Here is a 21426-nt window from a genome sequence, read left to right on the forward strand (position 1 = left end):
ACTACTCACAGCCCTCTCTTCGCCGCACACACAACCCCCCTTCTTCCCTCCCCCAGTGGTTGCGTCCGTGACATCATCATCATGGCAACAAGAGCTGCAGCCTGGGACGGAGGAGCCCGTGTGATTCCCGGCGGCGGCGGCAGTAGCAGCAGCAGCACCAGCACCGACGAAAGCGCGAGGGCTTCCTTCCTGTCGCCCCTCGCCGGGTGCTCCTGAGGAGGCGGCGGCAGCAGTGCCCACACCGCCCCGCCCGCCGCCGCTGTTCGCCGAGTCTGAGTGTGAGGGGAGGGGACCGAACCGCGGAGAGGAGGGGGCGCCGCCGCCACCGCGGCTGTGGGGCCGCCGCTGCGGAAGGAGCCGCCGCTGCTGCTGCCGCTGCCAGGTCTCTAGTGAAGAGGAGGTAGTGGCGGCGGCGGCGAACATGTTTTCATTGAGGATAGTGACTGCCGACTACTACATGGCTAACCCACTGCAGGGGCTGGATATCTGCCAATCCCCTCTCACCCAGGCCCCTGTCAAGAAGGTGCCGGTGGTGCGAGTCTTCGGAGCGACCCCGGCAGGTAAGCGGGCGGGAGCGGCGGACGCCCGGGCAGCCCTCCCCGCCGCGCACTCGCGCGCACGCCGCCGGCCTTCTCCGCAGACCGCTGCCGCGTCTTCCCTCCCCTTGGCCCTCCTCGCCTTTCCTCCCGAGCCTGACGAGAGGCGCAAAAATGGGGGTCCGCGCGGGCGTTGCGCGCCGCCCCCCGCATCCCATCTCAGGCGGGGAGGCGGCGGGCGCCGAGTGTTTACACTGCGTGCGGCGGTCGGGAGCCGGGTCCGCACTTGGGGTCGCGGGCGGGCGGAGCGGGCACCACTCTCGCCCCGGAGGACGGGTCAGGTGGCCGCGCCATGTCCTCCGTGAACGGTTGCGCGGGGCCCCGCTCTGAGGTCGGTCGCTGGTGGGACCGCGGACACCCTCTGCGTCTCCCAAGTTCCCCTTGCTGGAAATATTTTTCAGAGGAGTGGGGAAGTGTCAGCTCTGTTGTCAGTCGCGCCTCGTCGCCTCTTCTCACCAGCGCTCTCCTCTGCCCCTTCTGGAGATGCTGTGGGCTGAAGAATGGTGCCTGGGGCCAGATAATCTTTCTTGTTGAAGTGACCATGTGGTTCTGCTGTGAGTGCAGGTCGTAACTCCTTAGAGTTTAAAGTAAAGCCTCAGAGTCTGGGGGACAGGGCTGCGTCCCCAGGTGCCTTGCTTTCAGGGAAATGTGTATCCACGGAAGTAGGAAATGCGTGTTTATGTTGCCCAACGTACAACATCCCACTTAATAGCGTGAATTTCATAGGAACCACATCTAAGTCCAGCAACGTAAACATTAAAAAAAAATGCCCCTGTGCTGGGGTGTAGCATTGCATTTTAAATACACGTACATCTAAGACAAAAACAATTTTGAAGAACCAGTGGGGTGGGGAGACAAGCTACGTTCTCAAAAGCTCTTGGGGATTTATGATAATGTAAGTAGGATAGTGGCCAAATTTACAAGGTTTTTAATTGTTTTGCTTTTCTACATGCTTTGAACTGCCTTTGTGAAGTAATGGAGCTGCCTCCTAGAAAGAGATGCTCTTACCTCTAGCTATGTACTGTCCTTTGGGATTTTAGATAGCGTTTCCCACTTGATGCTCCTTGCTCTAATCACCATTCATCTTATTACTGCAGTCAGTTTTCCTGTGGGCTATCAAGATAATAGCACTTTCCCAAACACAAGCACTCTAAGCAGTTATCTTTTAATGTGAATTCTCTTCGTTAAAAATTTCAATGTTGTTAGTGAGATTTGATAGAATGCTTCTTTTTAAAACAGTGAAAAAGATTTTGATGATATGGACTTTTTAAGATGGGGCATTTGGGTGCTGTTAACAATTTGTTGAAAGTGTAACACCTGAAACTTTGGAGGCTGGAGAACTGAGGCAATAAAGAGTTCTGAAGGATAGATTTTCTGCTCTTTTAAATATAGTGGTGCTGTCTTTGTTTCTAATTGGAATTTCAGTGTAATATACTGTTGTGTTTTTTTTCACTTCAGGTGCAGAGAAGGAATAAGATAGGGATGTTGATATAGCTCTGTTCAGCCAGATTTTGAAATTTTAAAGGGACATGCTAATAGGATATACTGTGGCATTGCTGTGTATTACAGTTTGTATGGTTTGGGTTACTTTTCTACACATAGTTTTTTTTTTTCTCTGCACAAGTCATTAAATATGTAACCCTGAGTGATTTGCAAGCTCTGTTTTATAGGAAAGTTTTGTTTGTGGAAAAAAAGTGAATTTCAGAGTGAGCTAGGAGGAATTTTATTATGTGAAAAAATATTCTTTAAAAAATAAAGAGTATGGTGTACTTTTGTGTTTCTCAATATAAAAAAATATAGAAATGTGAACTAGTCTGTAAAAAGAAATACGTGTTTCTTCCTCTTGGACATCTTACAATAGATTACCAGCATCTCCCCCTCCCACCCCTTAAAAAAAAACTGGATTAAAAAATCACTGAAATGTATAATGTAAATCAATATAAAAGTTAGACCTTTTTGTACATACATTGAAAGATATAAAACCTGATACAGAGAAATCCAGACTTCAAGTTGTTAAGGATAATTGAATTGAGTTTGCTATAAATATAGTTCACAAACATAAATTTTTGTGTTTCCTCAAAAGGTGAAAAATTTTGACATCACTGGCATACATTTAGAGTTTACAGCTTTCAGAATCAAGCCAGCATTTTTAGCATGTCAGAAACTCCCAGTAAAATTAATATTAATTGAACATAAATAAAAACTGTACAATTACCTGCTTCTGAATTCTCTCCCCAAAGAAAAGTAGTCCAGTCCACCTAGTAAAATAAATTTTGAAAATAATTAATATAAAAAAGAAGTCAATTTGACGTAGTAAAAGTCTGAATGCTAGAATTTTTAATGAAGACAGATTTATTGTTTGAAAGCACAAACTATATCTACTAATTAGTAAAATTAATGAAAAATTGTAACACATGATAAATCTACGTTAGAGTGTCATAAACTTAAGTCTTTCATACATAGGAAATTTTGGAAGTCCTCAATTCTTTACCTTGGTTTGGAGAAAATATGTTTTTAAACTGAGTTTGCTTTTCAAATGAAGTTGTGAAAAATAACAGCAGAAGAAATTTTCTCCCAAATAAAATGACCATTTCAGATTTATATTATAAATTTTGAACTGATTGGTTTATTACATTTTTACTAGTTCAGTTTTCCTATTATTGCATGAAAAGTGTTTTTCTGCTTTAGAAAACAGTCCAGTTGACTTCTGATTGTCCTGTGTTTTGAGGGCATATTTGAGTAATTTAAGAAATAAATTGTCTTAGGTTTAAGAGCTCTCATATCTTAAGTTGGTGAAATTTGAAAAGGTATTTTAAAAAGTGGTACATTCAAATTTGAATGATAAATCCTGACTAACTGATTTAATCCTTTGGTGGTTGAGGATATTGGTTCCTGAGAGAATCAATTAAATTTTCTATATATAAGTGATGGAATTATTTTTAAAAAACCAAAAACCTCTTCTGCTTTTCTTTTACTCATTTAAAAATGTCTTGAATATTGTTTTGACATACAATGTATTTAGCAATATAACAGTTTTTTGGTAACTTGTTTTAGTGGTGGGAAGCAAGGTTATAAATAACTAAAGTACAGGACAGCGTTTTTTCACTTAGATTTGAATATGGGTATGAGTGCTCTGGGAATTCACTTCAAATAAAATCCTAAGGCTTTATTGTAAGGACCTGACTCAGGTGGATCTGGGAAGCTGCCCAGTTACCACATACTAACTCTTATTAGTTGCCTGATGTAACTCATTTCATGTTGAGCTTAGACAGCTTTCTCAGTTTTCTCAACATCAATTTAAACAGAATTATCCTTTCAAAAAGCTTCCCTGCTGAGATGCAGAGTAGGAGTAAACAGAAGAGTGTGAGTGAGATGTTCACATAGCAAGTAATTAAACAAAGTAGGACAAACAGACTATAGAGGGAGCTGCTTGACTTTAAGATTACTGTAAGGAACTCTGCCATCTCCCCCCCTCTAAGTCTTCCTCCAGCTAGTGAAAATTTTAGTAGATTGTTCTAGATGCTATGAAATCAGGTTATTCAACATAAGAAATTGATAATTCTGAAATGCTGTATAAAGTTATGTAGTTGCATAATCTCACTTTTTGGGTATTTTGGTGGATTATTAAATAAATTTGAGATGAGTACAATTTTGAAAGCTAAAGCATTTATCAACAACTCAGATTACGAATAATTTCTCTAAAAAAAGTCTTGTTCATAGGCTTTTTTTTAAACCATTTAAAAATATTTTAACATCACATAATGCCTATTTGAAATAAATATTAGAAAGATTTTTCAGGAGCACTACTGAGATTTAGTGATTTACCACAAACAAAATTAGTCAGTTTATTTAGTAGGTATTTGAAGCTTGAGTTGCAAATTTTGTTAGTTTTCTGTATTGTGTTTGACTTAAAATAACCATCAGTTAATCAGAAGCTTATTAAGCAGGAGTCCTCTTAAATCTGTGGACACAGTGGAATGTTGTAGTACGTGATTCAGTTCATTCAGTGAACACTTAATGAGAACCTACTGCATATATATTGAGCTATGTTTTAAGTGCCGTCGTTATGAACAACTTTTACCCTCCAGAAGCTCACAATATAGGAGGGATGATAGACATGTAAACATAAGTCAAACATAGTTTAATTGGAATATAAAAGAAATGGAATATAAAAGAATATAAAAGAAATGTGTGTAAGACAAAGTGAGGACTCAAAGGAGGACATGTTCATTGACCACCTAGCAGGCAAAAAGGGGAGTCAGGGAAGGCTTCATGAAGGAAGTATGGATTAAGTCATTTTAAAGCAATTTAAAAAGAATATTAAAATTCTGATAGAGGAACAGATACAAGGTAATTCACAAATGGAGAGAAAACTGCTCTTGGCTGGGCAGCTTGGCAATGCATATCAGAATCCTTGAAATGTTGTTTTTTGACCCAGTAATTCCAGTTTTAGGGATTTTAATCTATGAATGTAAATCTTTTGGCAAAATCTGATTATCTTTTGAATCCATCTACTTCTTTCATTATCCATCACCACCCTAGTCTAAACTACTAACATTTTTGGATGCATTTACAATAAACAGCCTCCTAATCTTGGCCTACCCCAATCTATTCTGTTCCCTTCTAATCTGTTTTCTACACTGTAATCAGGAATCTTTTCAAAATGCAAACCTGATTATATCACCATACTACTTGGTATGCTTCGGTAGCTTTCCATTGCATTTAGGATAAGGACAAAGCTACATGTCTTATGTGGTGGCATCTACATGTCTTACAAGGTCTTGCACAGTCTGGTCCCTACCTCTCTATCCAGTCATGGCTTGAGCCATGTCCTTCTTGCCTTGCTCTTTATGTTCCAGCCATATTGACCTTATTTCAGTCCCTTATTCTTGCCATGCTCCTCCCTCAATGAGGGCTTTGTACCTGCTGTTCCCTCTGCCTAGAACGTTTTTCCTTTTCCTTCACCTAAACTCCAATTTGTCATTCCTCAGGGAAGCCTTCCATAGACTCTCAAAGCTCCATAAACTCTCCTTCATAGCACTTGCTATAGTTGTAATTTTTATATACATTGGAGATTGTTTGTTTTTCCCAGTAACCTCCATAAATGCTGGTAATGCGTTCATTTTTGCTCACCATTATAGAGACAGTGCTGACCACAGTGCTTGAAACTCAAGCATTTGTTGCAAGAATTAATCAATAGATGATAGGCATAACAGGGAACAGCCCCAAATGTTCAACAGCTGAGAAATGGTTACATAAATTGGGCATATTCATTTAGTAGAATTTATGTCATTAAAGTCATGTTTTCATGATTATAATATAATATATAATAATATGGGAAAATGCTATCAGTATATGAAAAAAATCAGTTTGCAAAATAGTCATTTATGCAGAAAAAATGCACCAGAATATAAAGGTTGGTTATCACTGGGAGGTGTATTTTGTATTTTTCAGATTTTCTTCAGAGAACATGTATTGATTTTATAATTTGGAAAAAGAAACTATACAAAATTAAGGAAAAGCTGTCAGAAATATGGGAAAAAGACTTGAGGTTGATATTGGGCTCCCAAATAAGTATCAACTAAAATGCATGATTGCATGATGATAGTGTTAAACTTGATTATATAAATTCAGTTTAGGAACTGCAAAATGATTCTTATATTAAAGAAAACCAGTAATTTCTAGTTTTATTATACTCATTTATATGTAAACTGATTTTAATTTTAAAATGTTTTGCAGAGTAGGATGGCTTTGGCACATGACAGCAATGAAACAGAGCAGAGACTCTAATATATGTAAGAACTTAGTGTATGATAATGGATGCTACCTTTCCTGTCAGTAGTGGAAAGAATTCTTTAATAAAGTGTTGGCTTCCAGATAAGTGAGAAGATTTAAATGTGAAAACAAACAAAAAACGTAGGATAATTATTTTAATTTAATCTAGGAAAGGTGAAGGCCTTTCAAAGTATGAAACAGAACTGAAGCCAGATTGCTGAATTTTACACCGTAAAAATAAAATTCTGTATAATGACAAAAATCATAAAGTTAAAAGAAGAGTAGACTAGTAAAAATTATTTGTACACTTTTCACAAAGGACTAATTTCCTCTTAATATACAAAGAGCTCCTAGAAAACAATCCAGTAGAAAAAGTGAGCAAAGAGAATTCATATGAAAAGATGTGCAATTTTATTATAATGAAGATGTAAATTAAAGCTACAGCATACCATTTATCACCTATCTAATTAGGAAAGATTGATTACATAGTATAACTTGGGGAGGGTGAGAGGAAGGGGAAATGGGCATTCTCATATATTGCTGGTGGGAGTATAAAATGTTCATTTTCTATGGAAAGCAATTTGTAAATCATTTTCAGAATTTAAAAATGCACGTATATTTTAGTGGTGGTTTTTTTTTTTTTGGCCGTTTCGCGCAGCTTGTGGGAACTTACCCTACTAAGGATTGAACCCGGGCCCCTGGCAGTGAAAGCCCAGAGTCCTAGCCACTGGATCGCCAGGGAATTCCCTTTTTTTTTTTTTTTAAGTTCTTTTTTACTTTTTCATGTATATTTTGATCTAGCAACTTCATTCAAGAATTTTATCCTTTAAAAGATATTATATATGTGTTAAATGAACATATAAGAATATTTGTGGCAGCATTGTTTGTCATTGCAAAAGGTTGGAAACAACCTAAACATAAACCAGTAGGGGAGTAGTTAAGTATTATTATGGCATATCTATTCAATGGAATACTAGGCAGTCCTTAAAATAATGAGGCAACACTATGTGTACTGCTGTGGTGCCATGTCTGATATATTAAGAGGAAAAAAAGCAAGATGCAAGACTCCATGTGTGGTATGCTGCCATTTGTGTGGCTTAAAAAATATATATGTATGTATAAAATATATAAATATATGTAAATAAAAATATAAATATATATTTATAAGTATATATATTGTACACATATATCTGGAAGGATACATGAGAGTTTTGTAACAGTGGTTGCCTCCAGTGAGGGTAACTGGTGGCCTAGAGGACAAAGGTGGGAGTCTAATTTTTTTATAGTTTACTGTTTGGTAACTTTGGGATGTTTTTTGCCATGTGCATGGGATACCTGTTCAGAGTTAATTTTTTTAGGTTATGTTGTGCTTGCAAGAATTGGTAAGGAAGAACAAAAATAAAAGGGCATAGTAGTCCTAAATAGTTGTCAAATGATTACTGCAGTACTGTTTAATTTTAGGTTTTAATTTTACTGTTTAATTTTAGGTCTTCTAATTCAGAGCTTCCAGTTGATGTTATGTGGCTCTGGGCACTAGTTGAGTGGGGTCTGAAGGTAGGGTGTGGGGTTCCTGTAAGCAGAGAGCATGATGAGCATAACTAGCAGGTATTGCTTTGTTTGATACTTTAAGTACATTAAAGAAGGTGCTTTACTATTTGGAATCTACTTCAGCCAGCCAGAGTATGCAGCTGCCTCTTGTCAAGAAAGGATCGTGGAGCTGTTATTGGAGTTTGTATTCTGGGTGCTGAGGAGTGTGTCATCCAGTGCAAGGTGCAGCCACTGATGATGAGAGGACTGGGTAGCAGGGATGTTGCACTGGGGGGCCTAGCTCTATGCCTGAATTTTGCCTGTATTGGATTCTCTTAGCTGTTTGATGTGCCATTTAGCTTGTTGCAAGGTGACTGCCTAATAGTGCATGTATGTTCTGAAAAAGTAAATCATCATTGTTATTTTGAAATATTGCTCCTGATGTGAAAAAGGTTGGATTTGAAATTCATTCATATTGTTACAAATTTTATTTAAATTAAAAAATTTCTTCCATAATTATATAAAGAAAATGTGATAAATTTTTTTCATCAAGTACCATGTCGATGCCTCCAAATGCCTTCTTGTTGGCCAGTGTGCTGAACAAATATTATTTACAGTGTGAAAGGGGTTGGAAACACTGTTCTGGTGAAATTCTCTCATTTTATTTAAAGAAAACTGATATCTAGATAGATAAGCTCAGGGATTTGTCCACTTTACAGTTGGTTGGTGTGGGGCTGGGTCTGAAAACTGGGGATCTTGACTCGGCCCTTACTGCCTCACACTGGCTCCCCAGACCTGAGGGAAAATTGGAACGGCATTGGTTATAATTGAAAGACGAACATACAGACGTTAAGAGGAAAAAAAATGCACGTACACAGGTTAGAAATCTTTGAGGGCCTGCTGTGTCCGATAGTGCTTAGACTCTTCCTGTAGACTAGGTTATATAGTAGGATTTGTTTTGTGATAACTGTAGCTATCTCCTTTTAAAGAATAATATAAAGGTTAGACTATAACAAGAGGAATTTAGGACAGATATAAACAAAAATTGATACTAGAATTGTATGTATATAGTTTTCCAAAGAAAAGGGGAATGAATCAGGAGACCTTTCAAGTTCCTCTGGTGCTGTAATTAAACTTTTTCTGGTCTTGCTTTTTATTGGATTAGAATTTGTTCAATTAAAAATGAGTGAAAAATGATTGGGGTTTAAGTAGGTTGGGGTTAAATAGGCTTCAAAGAAAGTTGCCATTAGCCTTAGATATTTCAGAGAAATACTTAGAAACTTATTAAGATACGGGATACAGGATGGTATATGTCACTTCGGTACCTGGCTGCCATTTTAACACCACAGTGATGCTAAATAAGAGAGGAAATAAATAATGGGAGTTAAGGTACACTAAACTTCGGGTAAAATTGTGTTAACTTATAGTTTCCAGATAAGATACAGATAAGGCAGGAGTAGGTGTCTTAGGCAATTTAAAGAAAAACACTTCACTGTCTAGACATAAAGTAGATGCATTTTGAGACCAAAACAAATTATAAGTAAAACTCTCTTAGTGACAGCTATGTAACCTTTTGGTATGTGGTTGGGTGGGGTTTGTTTGTTTTTTGTTTATTTTTTTGTCATTTCTTTTAAGTTTTCCAGATGATCTTCTGTGTTTCTTCCAGTTCTCTGTAGATTTTTAAGTATTTCATTTTTTTAAGTGAAAAATATTTTTTTGCTTAATTAGTATTGGCAAACTGGACTGTTTTCTGCAGCAGAAATTGAATATATGCCTAGCAAAGTAAATTTGGAGGAAAAAGGGCAGTAATTGTCTTCTGAAAACTTAGGGTTTTTTTGGTCCAATTCTGTTTTCTTTTTAGATGATAGCTGTGGGAAGTACTAAGATTTTGAGGTCAATTTCCTTGGGGACAGTTATTTAATTTTCTTTGGGTTAAGAGAGCATTTACTATATATATGATTCAAAGAATAAAAGAAAGCATGTTACCTCAAAAATGCTTGTGTAGTATATAACAGTTTAACAAGAGTTTTCTATTTTTCTTCCATTTATTACAACTACCAAGGAAGTATAACAAGGATTAAAAGAAATATCTTATTTTGCATATATATTTATACTTCAAAGTAATTTATACATTAAATTAGGTTTTGTTTGAGATGGTGAAATGAAAGAGTTTGTAAGTAAGAATACATGTTGATATGTGAAAAAATGTGAAGTTAAAACATGTTGACATACTCCTAGTTTCTCAGAACAAGAAAATGACTAATCTAAATTTCATTTCAGAATAAAAACCAAGACAAGCCACATAAAAGCAACCTAAAAATTAAACTGTCATCATATTATTTGTTTTAAAACTATGGAATAATATATCTGAGGAAGATTTCTCTCAAAATTGTTTTTCTCAATTTCAAGTAAGTAATTTATTTTGGTTAATATATTGGGGATGAGGGGAGGTGGGGGTGAACCTTGGCATTGAAGTTGATAAATCTACTCATCCTTAAAGTAACAACTCAAATATTAACCACTTTAAAGCCTTCTGTGACTCCTTTGCCCATTCCCAAAAGATTACCTCTTTGGTCTTCCACAGTCCTAGCCTCTTTTCACATGGCTGATAAAGGACTGACTACACTGAGTGTTGTGTTTGTCTGTAGGAATAGTCATATGGCACTACCCTCGTGTGCCTCCTGCCCCTCACCCCTACCCCAGGATCCTCCACACTGCCTTCTGCTGCTAAGAAACCCTGGATAAGTTATTTTATTTCTGTGAGCCTTAATTTCCTCCTCTGTAAAGTGAGTTTTAATAATTTCTACCTCATTGGATTATTATGATTAAACATGGTAAGCAGCACATATCTGGCATATATAGTAACATAACTGTTACTTTCTTTCTACCCCTTCTAACTCCAGAATCTGCCACATTACTGCTATATACCAAGCACTCTTTAAAATGTTTGAGTTGAATTGAAGTGAAAAATGGAATTTTTGTAGCATTTATTCATTCCTCAGAATAGGACAAACTAAAATACCTGTACATTGTGGTGTAAGGCTCTTTACAGTTGGTCACTGACTCATATGTCTTAAGTCTAGGTAATTACTGGTTTAAAACACTTTTAAAAAATTGGCTATGTTTTATAAGTACCCTACCCAGGCCTGATTTTTCTTTTTAAACTGTTGATGTGTGTATGTGTGTGTGTGTGTGTGTATATAGAGAGAGAGAGAGAGAGGGAGAGAGAGAGAGAGAGAGACAGAAAACTATCCAAGTCTGATCTTGCCTTGAAAAAGGGCAGTGTTAAGCCATTGATCAAGGAGTAACTACAGTTTTCCAATACTGCCGTTTAGGTTAAGTGTATTTCTTGTGAAAGAGCCTTATTTTCCAAAGCCATTAGTAGTGCCTTCTTTTTTTAAAATGATGATAGAATGAGTTGGAAGTGTGTGCGCACCAGAGATCATAGTAAAGGTGACAGTGGGAACTATCGCTCTCTTCTTTTTTTGTCTTTTGTGAATTAGTAACACACACACAAAAATTGAAGCCTTTGGTTTTTAAACCCATTTAGTATTGTGGAATGTGGACCAAATGAATTTATTATTGCCTAGAGTTTCAATTTTCTTCACCATATTTTTTCTACATATATTTCCAGGTTTTCTTTTGTTTTGTTTTTTAATAGCATTGTCTTCTGGTTTTTTTCATGAAGTTATTAGAAATATTTTCAAATTAATTTTGATTAATCACACTTTGGTTGATGTTGCTTAGTGATTATAAAATAGAAGCCAAGTTAGTCAAAAGACTTTAAGGTTACATCATTTTACTAACAGAGGTTATAGACCATTTATTGAGCCCTTACTGTGTACCTTATTCTAGTGTTTTAATTTTCATGACTCTATAAAATAGTTACTACTATCTCCGTTTTACAGTTGAGGAAATGAGGCATGAAGAGATTAATTAACTTTTGCCTGAAGTTATTCAGCATATGTTTACCTCATAGCATGTGAGAATTAAAATGAGGGAACATGTATTAGGCCATTACCTGCCTAAACAGAAGAAGCAGAGAAGCAGAATCTGAGATGTATGTTTCCTAACACTTCCAGAATCTGATAATAGCCATTACTGAGACATGACAGTGACCATGAATGTATTCTTATTCATTAATGTTTTTTGTAATAAATATACCCTGCTACTCTGTACTGACCCTTTTTTTCCTGAGCAATATTAATGTTTCCTCTCAGATTCATGTTATCATTTGAACTGAATTATTTTGTTTTTATGTGTATGTGTTTATAAGGTGACGGTAGGGCTTTACTATAATATCAATCTGATATAAAATATTTTTATAAGTTAATTAAATAATATATGAATATATTCTCATTGTGAAATTTAAAAAAGCAGAAACAGGCAAAACAAAAATTTTCCTTGGCCACTAATCCTGTTCATCTCCCCACTTGTATCAGTTTTTGTTTAGCAAACCTGCCCCAAAACTTAGTGTATAAAACAATAGCCATGGGCTTCCCTGGTGGCGCAGTGGTTGAGGGTCCGCCTGCCGATGCAGGGGACGCGGGTTCGTGCCCCGGTCCGGGAGGGTCCCGCGTGCCGCGGAGCGGCTGGGCCCGTGAGCCATGGCCGCTGAGCCTGCGCGTCCGGAGCCTGTGCTCCGCAGCGGGAGAGGCCGCAGCAGTGAGAGGCCCGCGTACCGCAAAAAAAAAAAAAAAAAACCCAAAAAACAATAGCCGTTTGTTAGCCCATGATTCTGGCAAGGGCTCAGTTCAGCATTTCTGCTCCTGCTTCTGGCTGGGCTTGCTTATGCGGCTGCAATCAGCTGAGAGGTCGTCTGGAAGCCAATTGGCCTAGAATGGCTTCACTCCTATGTCTGGATATTGGTGCTGGGTGGCAGAGAGCCATGTGTCTCCAGAAGGCTAGCCTTCATGTGGAGGCAGTAGTAGGATTTGTAGGAGCAGCAAGTGAAGGCAAGCCCCATATATTTTGTCTGATGGGCTAAAGCAAATCACATGGCCAAGCCCAGAGTCTGTGTGGGAGGAATTTCCTAAAAGTGTGTGACTCATTAGGGGGCCATTACTGCAACAATCTGCTATACCTCTGTTGATGGCCGACTCATTTTTCAGAAAACATTTGTCAGTGTACAGTGCGCTACTCTTGAAAAAGTATAGTGTTTAAGCAATTTATTTACCAATTCAGATAAATTTAGTTAATTTCTTGTTCTCAGTTGTTTTATTCCATTCTCATCATCCTTCAGCATCATTCCTGGTCCCATTCACCCAGCAGATTTAATTGATCACCCACTAAGTGCACAGTAGGCCATCATGAGGTGAGGAGCAGATGGAGCAATACTACTGTGTTCATCATCAAAGTTTCTTAAACTTGTCCACCTGTCTGCTTCATTATATGAACAGTATTCTATAAAAGCAGACAATTACTAACAAATTTTTTAAAATGACCCACAGCTCACACCAGCCTGAACATATCTTATGTACTACATTTTTTAAATGTCTTACAAGGATTTCTTCCAGTAAGAAGAACTATATAATACAGAGGTTGTTTCAATCTGTACTCCCACCAGCAGTAATGAGACTTCTTCCATATTTTCACCAAGGTTATGGTCTCAAATGTTTTGATCTTTACCAATCTAATAGATAAAAATTATAGATCTCAGTGTAGTTTTAATTTGCATTCTTTTATTATGAGTGAGATTGGATGTCCTTCCAGATACTTGAGAGCCATTTGTATTTCTTTTTCAGGATACCACTCGTTTATCTTTTACCCACTTTTCTGTTGTGAGTCTTGGTCTTTTGCTTACTGATTCCAAGGAGCTCTTCATATATTAGGAAAATTGGTCTATATCTGTGAATTGAGTTGCAAATATTTTTTCTAGTTTTATTCTTATGGTAAATAACATTTTATTTAAATAATTTTTTTTCATTTTATAACAAAGTTTGTATCTTAAATGACGCTTTTAGAACACATTTAGTTGAGGTTAGGTTTAAGTATTAGCTTTGGGAATGGAAGAACACTTATTTAGAGAACTTACCTTCCAAAACCCTGACTTAAAATGAAAAGTTTCAAAAGGATCCTATCTTTGATATACTTTTTTCTCTTCTAAATTTGGTACTATCATGAGACCACTCCTTTTGACAGACCAGTCCAAGAAGTAGGATCATCCTTTGGAGGGTAATTTTTAGATGATTGACTGTAGAGCATAGGCGGAAAATACATTTCTGTTACTTAAAATAAATTGTTAATAATGTTGCTTTGAGTGTTATCTAGTTCAGTGTGCATTGTGTGTATGTGTTTGTGTGTAATGTGTACAGTATACACACATATATAAAGTGGTAGTGTTTCAAGCAGTGCCCTCGTATAACCCTTTATCTCTTTAGCCAGCCTTTACCTAATCAACCATATAGCTATATTAGTGTGGCTACATTTGGCTGTTGTTTTTCCAGTGGGCCACAAAGAAGAAAGACAAACAGACTGTGACCTTTTTTGAGAAAGCAATAATGCTACCCATTACCCAAATAATATCCTACATTTTTAATAAGATTGTAATGAGGTAGGAAGAGGATAGCAGAGGCATCTATGATATATGCAGCATCTGACATTATGAAATACTTTGACTTCTTCCCTTGAGTTCTATATAAAAGTGGAATAGAAAACTGCAAGGCTAAAAAGATTAGCATGTTTTAAGTCATTTAATGTAGTTCTCAAAAGTTTTTAAAGTTGGCAAACCCTTTCTTCATAATCATTTTACCCAGCAGCATCAAAAAAAGCAAAACCAGACAGGAATCCTTAAGTGATTCATAGTGAGGAATAGTAGAAAACCCTTTTTTGCCATGCTTTACATGGTTTTTAATTTTTCAAAGTTGTCAAGGTATTCTTTAGGGTCTGTTATATCATCAGTATCTTTATAAATGTTTCATCGACAATTAAATTTTTCTATTTATTTGTTACCAAATTGTTGACATACTATTATTTCCTTGATTGATTCTTTTAAAAAAATTCTAATATTTCTGAGGTTGTAATACATCTCACAATGTGTACATTTAACACAGTAATTTTTTCTCCTGAAAAGCTAGTATTAAACTGATGGTACATCTTATAATAGATGACTTCCTGAAGGAAATGTGACATTTCATAATTTGTTTTCTTTTTTTTTTTCATCATTTGTTTTCATTCTCTACTTATTTTTAATCTGTTCTGTCATGGAATGAGACTTTCCCACTTTATTTTGTTCTTCACTTTCGCTTTGCATCTCTAATTGTTTTAACTTTTGTATATTTTGATGTTGTGTTATTGGCACATAAAGCTTTATAACTGATAGGTCTTTTTTTTTTTTTTTTTTGCCGGACGCGGGCCTCTCACTGTTGTGGTCTCTCCCGTTGCGGAGCACAGGCTCCGGACGCGCAGGCTCAGCGGCCATGGTTCAGGGGCCCAGCCTGTCTGCGGCATGTGGAATCTTCCTGGACCGGGGCACGAACCCGTGTCCCCTGCATTGGCAGGTGAACTCTCAACCACTGCGCCACCAGGGAAGCCCTGATAGGTCTTTTATAGCAGTACTTTTCAAACTAATTGTGGTGAAGAATCAATTTTTTCTGATAGCTCTTTAAAATACATTAAAAATGAATTACTAGGGACTTCCTGGTGGTGCAGTGGTTAAGAATCTGCCTGCCAGTGCAGGGGACAGGGGTTTGATCCCTGGTACTGGAGGATCCCACATGCTGCGGGGCAGCTAAGCTTGTGCACCACAACTAATGAGCCTGTGCTTTAGAGCCCGCAAGCCACAACTGCTGAGCCCATGTGCCACAACTACTGAAGCCCGCATGCCTAGAGCCTGTGCTCCGCAACAAGAGAAGCCACCACATTGAGAAGCCCACACACCACAATGAAGAGTAGCCCCCGCTCGCCGCAACTAGAGAAAGCCTGCGCGCAGCAACAAAGACCCAACGCAGCCATAAATAAATAATAAATAAATTAAAAATAAAATCCACCTCTTTAAAAAAAAAGTGAATTACTAGAAAAATGAAATGAGAAAGAAAACCCAACAAGCTTCCTTTTTTTATTATTATATTATTAAACAGGTATAGAATTCCTGTCAAATTTCTGTAAAAGTTTCTAGTTTGATACTTGCTTGTTGCAAACCTATAACAAACAACTTTGTCATAGACTGCATTTGAGTAGCACTGTAGATATCTTTTTTTTTTTTGCGGTACGCGGGCCTCTCACTGTTGTGGCCTCTCCCATCACGGAGCACAGGCTCTGGACGCGCAGGCTCAGCGGCCATGGCTCACGGGCCCAGCCGCTCCGCGGCATGTGGGATCTTCCCAGACTGGGGCATGAACCCATGTCCCCTGCATCGGCAGGCGGACTCTCAACCACTGCGCCACCAGGGAAGCCCTAGATATCTTTTTTTAATCAGTCTAACGAGACCTTTTAATTTTCTTCTTGAGTCCTGTTTCTTGTTTCACATCAAAATTATTACCTATTTCCTTTTAGTTTGACTATTTACATGTTGTATAATTGCCTGTCACTATTTTTAATTCTTCTTAAGTCATTTCATTTTTTTTAACCCCATCTGAGGATCTTTCCAGTAGAGGTTTTAAACTATAAAAATTTGCTGTAATTGATGTATTTGATTTTTACTCCTATAATTTTATACTTTTAAATAATTCTGTTTTACTCTTTGCTTTCTGTTTTTTGCAGCATAAACTCTTATGTGCTTTATTAAGCATGATACAGTAATTTTTAAAAGCATATATACAGAAATGTAGTTTTAATGATAAAATTTGGGAACAAATAAGAAACATTTTCTTTTATGTAATACAAGGAATTTAGCTTGTTTTAATTTTTATACTCTCAGCTTCTGAGTCTTTAACTTATAAATGTTGAATGTTTTAAACGGTATATCTTCTCTTTAATATTTAGCTTATGGGTTAAATTTCAGTAGAACAATTTAGACCTACCTCTATGTATTAATTTTGTATGGAGCACCACCACTCATCTATGTATACCACACCATTTATACCCATTCTTGAGTTCCAGGTTTAATTTTTTTTTTTTTTTTGGTTGCCTCAAATACATTTCCACGTACTATTTTTCAGGAGATATCCAGGTGGTTTACTTTTCTGAATCCTTGAATATCTGAAAATGGCTTTTTTTGTGTGTACATGTTAATGTGAGCATGGCTCAAAATGGTATTCTTGTGTCCCAGGCTTTTCCTTTAAAATTCTCTAAACATTATTCTGGTGTCTTTGAATTTTGACTGAGATAAGAAAGTCCTTCTGATGTAGAGATGCTGGTGTTCTTTTGTTTGTTTGTTTGTTTGTTTTTGTAGTACGCGGGCCTCTCACTGTTGTGGCCTCTTCCGTTGCGGAGCACAGGCTCCGGACGCGCAGGCCCAGCAGCCATGGCTCACGGGCCCAGCCGCTCCGTGGCATGTGGGATCCTTCCGGACCGGGGCACAAACCTGTGTCCCCTGCATCGGCAGGCAGACTCTCAACCACTGCGCCACCAGGGAAGCCCTGGTGTTTTTTATTTTGGGATAGTTCTTCTATTATGCCTTTGATTATTGCTTTCATTCCATTTGTTATGCTATTTTGTTTTTAAATTAATGAAATACCTGTTATTTGTGGATTGGTTTACATTTCTTTTTTATACCTGCCTTCCCTCTTATTTTTAACTTTGTCCTTTCACGTTCTTGATGATCCTTTTTGTTTTCATCTTCTTACATTACTGATATATTTTCCTGTAATACAGATTCTATTCTTTCTCATCTCCAGTATGGATTTTAATTTTGTTGTTTATATTTCTTTCCTTTTCTTTATCTCTTAGAGTGCCATTTATATCTTAGTCTGCGTATCTCTATTGTGTTTTTATTCCTTCCTTTTTTTTTAAAGAATATGTTGGGGGTAGGAGTTTATTAAATTATTTTATTTATTTTTGCTGTGTTGGGTCTTCGTTTCTGTGCGAGGGTTTTCTCTAGTTGTGGCAAGCGGGGCCCCTCTTCATCACGGTGCGCGGGCCTCTCACTATCGCGGCCTCTCTTGTTGCGGAGCACAGGCTCCAGACGCGCAGACTCAGCGGCCATGGCTCACGGGCCCAGTTGCTCCACGGCATGTGGGATCCTCCTAGACCAGGGCTCGAACCCGTGTCCCCTGCATTAGCAGGCAGATTCTCAACCACTGTGCCACCAGGGAAGCCCCTATTCCTTCCTTTTGTAACTGATCATCTTTCCTTATAAAAGATGTTTCACAGAAACTGTATTTTCTTGTGTCTTATCGAGAACACAGCAGAGATACTGTCTACATTTCTTCTGTTTCCTAATGTAAATTATCACAGATTCTTTTCTTTGGCATTTTAAGAAGATGTGCTGAATGTTTGTATAGGTCCCAAGTTTATCCTTCTATGAACAAGAGGCTATTTATCCACTCCTGATGTTTGCAAGTAGGCAGAGTTTGGAAAGTCCAATTGATTATCTTCATTTTTGCTTATAAACTGATAGACTTGCCTTCCCAGATACACAGAGCTAATAATTGAGCACAGCCCACTTAGATGAAAACATTCATTTAGTATGCCCGTACTGGATTGAGGTTTAAGAGTTTTCCCCTGTTCTGACTGCACAGTCTCTGTCATGTGGGAGCAGAGTTATTCCCAGATAACCTGAGGATCTTTCTTTCTGTCTGTTTTTTTGTCTTCTCTTTCTGTCTGTCTGTCTGTCTTTCTATCTTTCTTTTCTCCAGAGCATTACATGAAAGTCTCCAGGTTGTAAAGGCCCTTAGGACTTCTGGTGGTTTTTATCAGTGAGGGAAGCTCATTTAACATCCAGAATGGAGAGAGCTATGCCCCATCAGTTTTGTTGATACTAGGAATTGTGTTTTTAGAATAGATGAAGAAAGAGAGGTATTGAGTGAGAAAATATAACCTTGGTATTGAGCGAGAAAATACAACCTTACATATTTTAGAAAGATTTTAGTAGGGAACTGGTTTCTGTTTGAGCAGATTATATTTCCAAGGTAGAGAATAGTGCTGTATATCTTAAATATTTTAGTGAAAAATTGGAAGAGTTATTTTATATTTCATAGATTCTAAGATGTTTATCCTGCCCCCCCCCCCACCAATTTTACATCTCAGTAATTGGGATGGGTCTTACCATCAGTGACGCACCATATTTAATTGGAAGCATATTCTTTCTTAGTAGTACAAAAAAAGTCTTATAATCATTGGCATTTTAGATTCAGTGAAATATATAAATAGATGTTTAGCTTAGTGCCATTCTAAATTTAATCTCCTCACTTCTTGTGAGTAAAGAATTAGTAGCTTTTTTTCCCTGGACTGTTTTGGTCTTGGGTTAACTCTCTAGCTTTATTCACCTAGAAACCTGATAGAGATAGAATGTCAGTTGTGTAACCAAGCACCTTTGCTTTTGGTGATAATGAATCATGATTAGTAAAGTACATATGGACTGGGAGGACTGTGAATAAACTGTAAATACCAGTGGGAGGCAACAGCTTTGGGCTTTCCTGGATGTGATAACTCTTATAGTTGAGCGAGTCTATTGTGAGGCTGGGAATCTATGTCTTCAGGACTGGAGTTGGTGGTTATTATTCGGTACTTCCAAGCTAGGGTAGTTACTACACCGGTCCTTGTGATCGCGTTCTCTTTTATCTGACCTGCCACCTGGGGGGCCAAAGAGAATACTCCCTGAATTGCTGTGAAGACTCCTACTGAAGAATAACTACCTGACACTGCCTTGCTGGCATGTTGTTTTATATCTTGCTAAGTATAACCAGTATCTAGTGTGGCCTCTTTGGGTCACGTGCATCTCAGTGTCTAGGAATAACAGGGGTGGTGTTCTTGTATTTGGTGATTTTATTTAACTTTTTTTTTTGTTTTCAGTATTTGCTGAGTGAAGCTGTACTTATTATTCTTAGTAAGAATTTTAAATTATAAATATATAATAAATATGAGAATGTCTGTAATATGTATAGGGTAAGGAATATTAAAAAATCTGTTTACTACCCAGAATAAACATTACAAATATCTTTGAAGTCTCTGATTGCCTCCTCCTCTCTTATCTAATTTTGGTTAATCATTTCCTTGTTTTTCTTTATAGTTTTACCTCATTTGTAAATATCCCTAAACAATATATTATTTGGTTTTATCTTTTTAGAGTTATTTATGTGTGTCTGTTCTTCTGTGATTTCCCCCTGCCCCAGCCCAACATTATGTTTTAGGGAATCACCTATGTTGAATTATATAGCTGTAGTTCATTCCTTTTTACTGCTGTATAGTATTGTGTTACATGAGTATATCACAATTTTATTTATTCATTCTCCTATCTGTGAGCATCTGAGTTGTTTCCTGGTCTTTTTTTTTTTTGATCCCCAGTTACTGACAATGCTGTTATGAAAACTGTTGTACGTGTCTTCTAGAGCATGTGTATAAGAATTTATCATGGCTGTACTAGGGGTGGAATTGCCGTGGTATGATGTGTACATCTCTATTTTATTGGGTAATGCCAAATTGTTTTCCAGAGTGGTTCTATCAACTTATATGCCCACCAGCAATGTATGAGAGTTTCTGATGTTCCCATCTTCACTAACACTTAGATTTGTCAAACTTAAGTTTTAAATGAATTCTTTTAGGTGTAAATGATCTCCCTCATTGTGAGTTTGTATATTTTCTCTCACTAGTAAGGTTGAATTTTTCTGTATGTTTATCATCTGCTTGTCCTATCATACATTGAGAGGAATGTTAAAGTCTCCAACTTGTGGATTTGCCTGTTTCTCTTTCAGTTCTATCAGTTTTTGCTTAAAGTATTTTGAAGCTTTTGTTGGGTTCTTACATATTTAGGATTATTATGTCTTCTTGGTGAAATGGCTTCTTAATCCCTAGTAATATTCCTTATTCTGAAAGTCTTCCTTGTCTGTTATTAATATAGCCACTCCAGCTTTCTTTTAATTAGCTTTTAACATGGTATATCATGTCAAGAACTGTGAAGGGGCTGAGATTTTTACGTTCTTGCAAGCTAACAAGTTAACTTGCCACAAATTTAATAGATGCTGGCATTAGACAGATTCCTGACTTTCCACTTTATTCACTACTAATAAGGAGTAATTGCAGTTGGGAGATAGTTGCAGGTCAAGTACTGAGAAGTAGATTCAAAGACACCTACCACAGTACAGACCCATGGAGAATTGTCTCCTAACATATCTTTTTCCATCCTTTTACTTTCAACCTACTTCTGGTTTTATATTTAAAATGGGTTTCTTGTCGATAGTATGTAGTTGGGCTTACTTGTTTACCTAGTCTGACAGTCTGTCTTTTAATTGATGTGTTTAGGTTTTTTACATTTAATGTAATTAATAATATGGTTGGACTAAACTCTGCTACTGTCTCTCATAGCTCTTGTGTAATTTGTTCTGGGTTTTTTCTGTTTTTTTCCCACTCTTCCCTGCCCCCCCCCCCATATGATGAAATTTATCTTTAGGGAGATTTCCTTCATGATAATAGTTGTTGTTGACATTCCTTA

General features: G+C 37.4%; 2 protein-coding genes across 5 annotated transcripts in view; one reads left to right on the top strand and one right to left on the bottom strand.

Moving 5' to 3' along the window:
- LOC137204883 (uncharacterized) overlaps positions 1-423 on the bottom strand; it is a 62659-nt gene extending 62236 nt beyond the window's left edge. The window contains exons 1-2 of the mRNA XM_067702899.1: positions 418-423; positions 10-386 (exon numbers count right to left, since the gene is read on the bottom strand). Coding sequence (XP_067559000.1) covers positions 10-386; positions 418-423 — 383 coding nt within the window. The remainder of the gene's footprint in view (positions 1-9; positions 387-417) is intronic.
- Positions 1-21426, top strand: part of REV3L (REV3 like, DNA directed polymerase zeta catalytic subunit) — a 245390-nt gene that overhangs the window by 59156 nt on the left and 164808 nt on the right. Inside the window, exons 1-2 of one of the 4 annotated variants that reach the window (XM_067702335.1) lie at positions 422-560; positions 10179-10306. Coding sequence is in view for 2 of the 4 variants with exons in the window: in XM_067702333.1 (XP_067558434.1) it covers positions 422-560 (139 nt within the window). In the remaining 2 variants the exon portion in view is untranslated. Of the gene's footprint in view, positions 1-282; positions 561-10178; positions 10307-21426 lie in introns of those variants that run through there. The other 3 variants (XM_067702334.1, XM_067702333.1, XM_067702331.1) reach the window with 3 other exon arrangements.

The sequence above is a fragment of the Pseudorca crassidens genome, chromosome 13 (assembly GCF_039906515.1).
Source record: "Pseudorca crassidens isolate mPseCra1 chromosome 13, mPseCra1.hap1, whole genome shotgun sequence".
Classification (NCBI taxonomy): Eukaryota; Metazoa; Chordata; class Mammalia; order Artiodactyla; family Delphinidae; genus Pseudorca; species Pseudorca crassidens.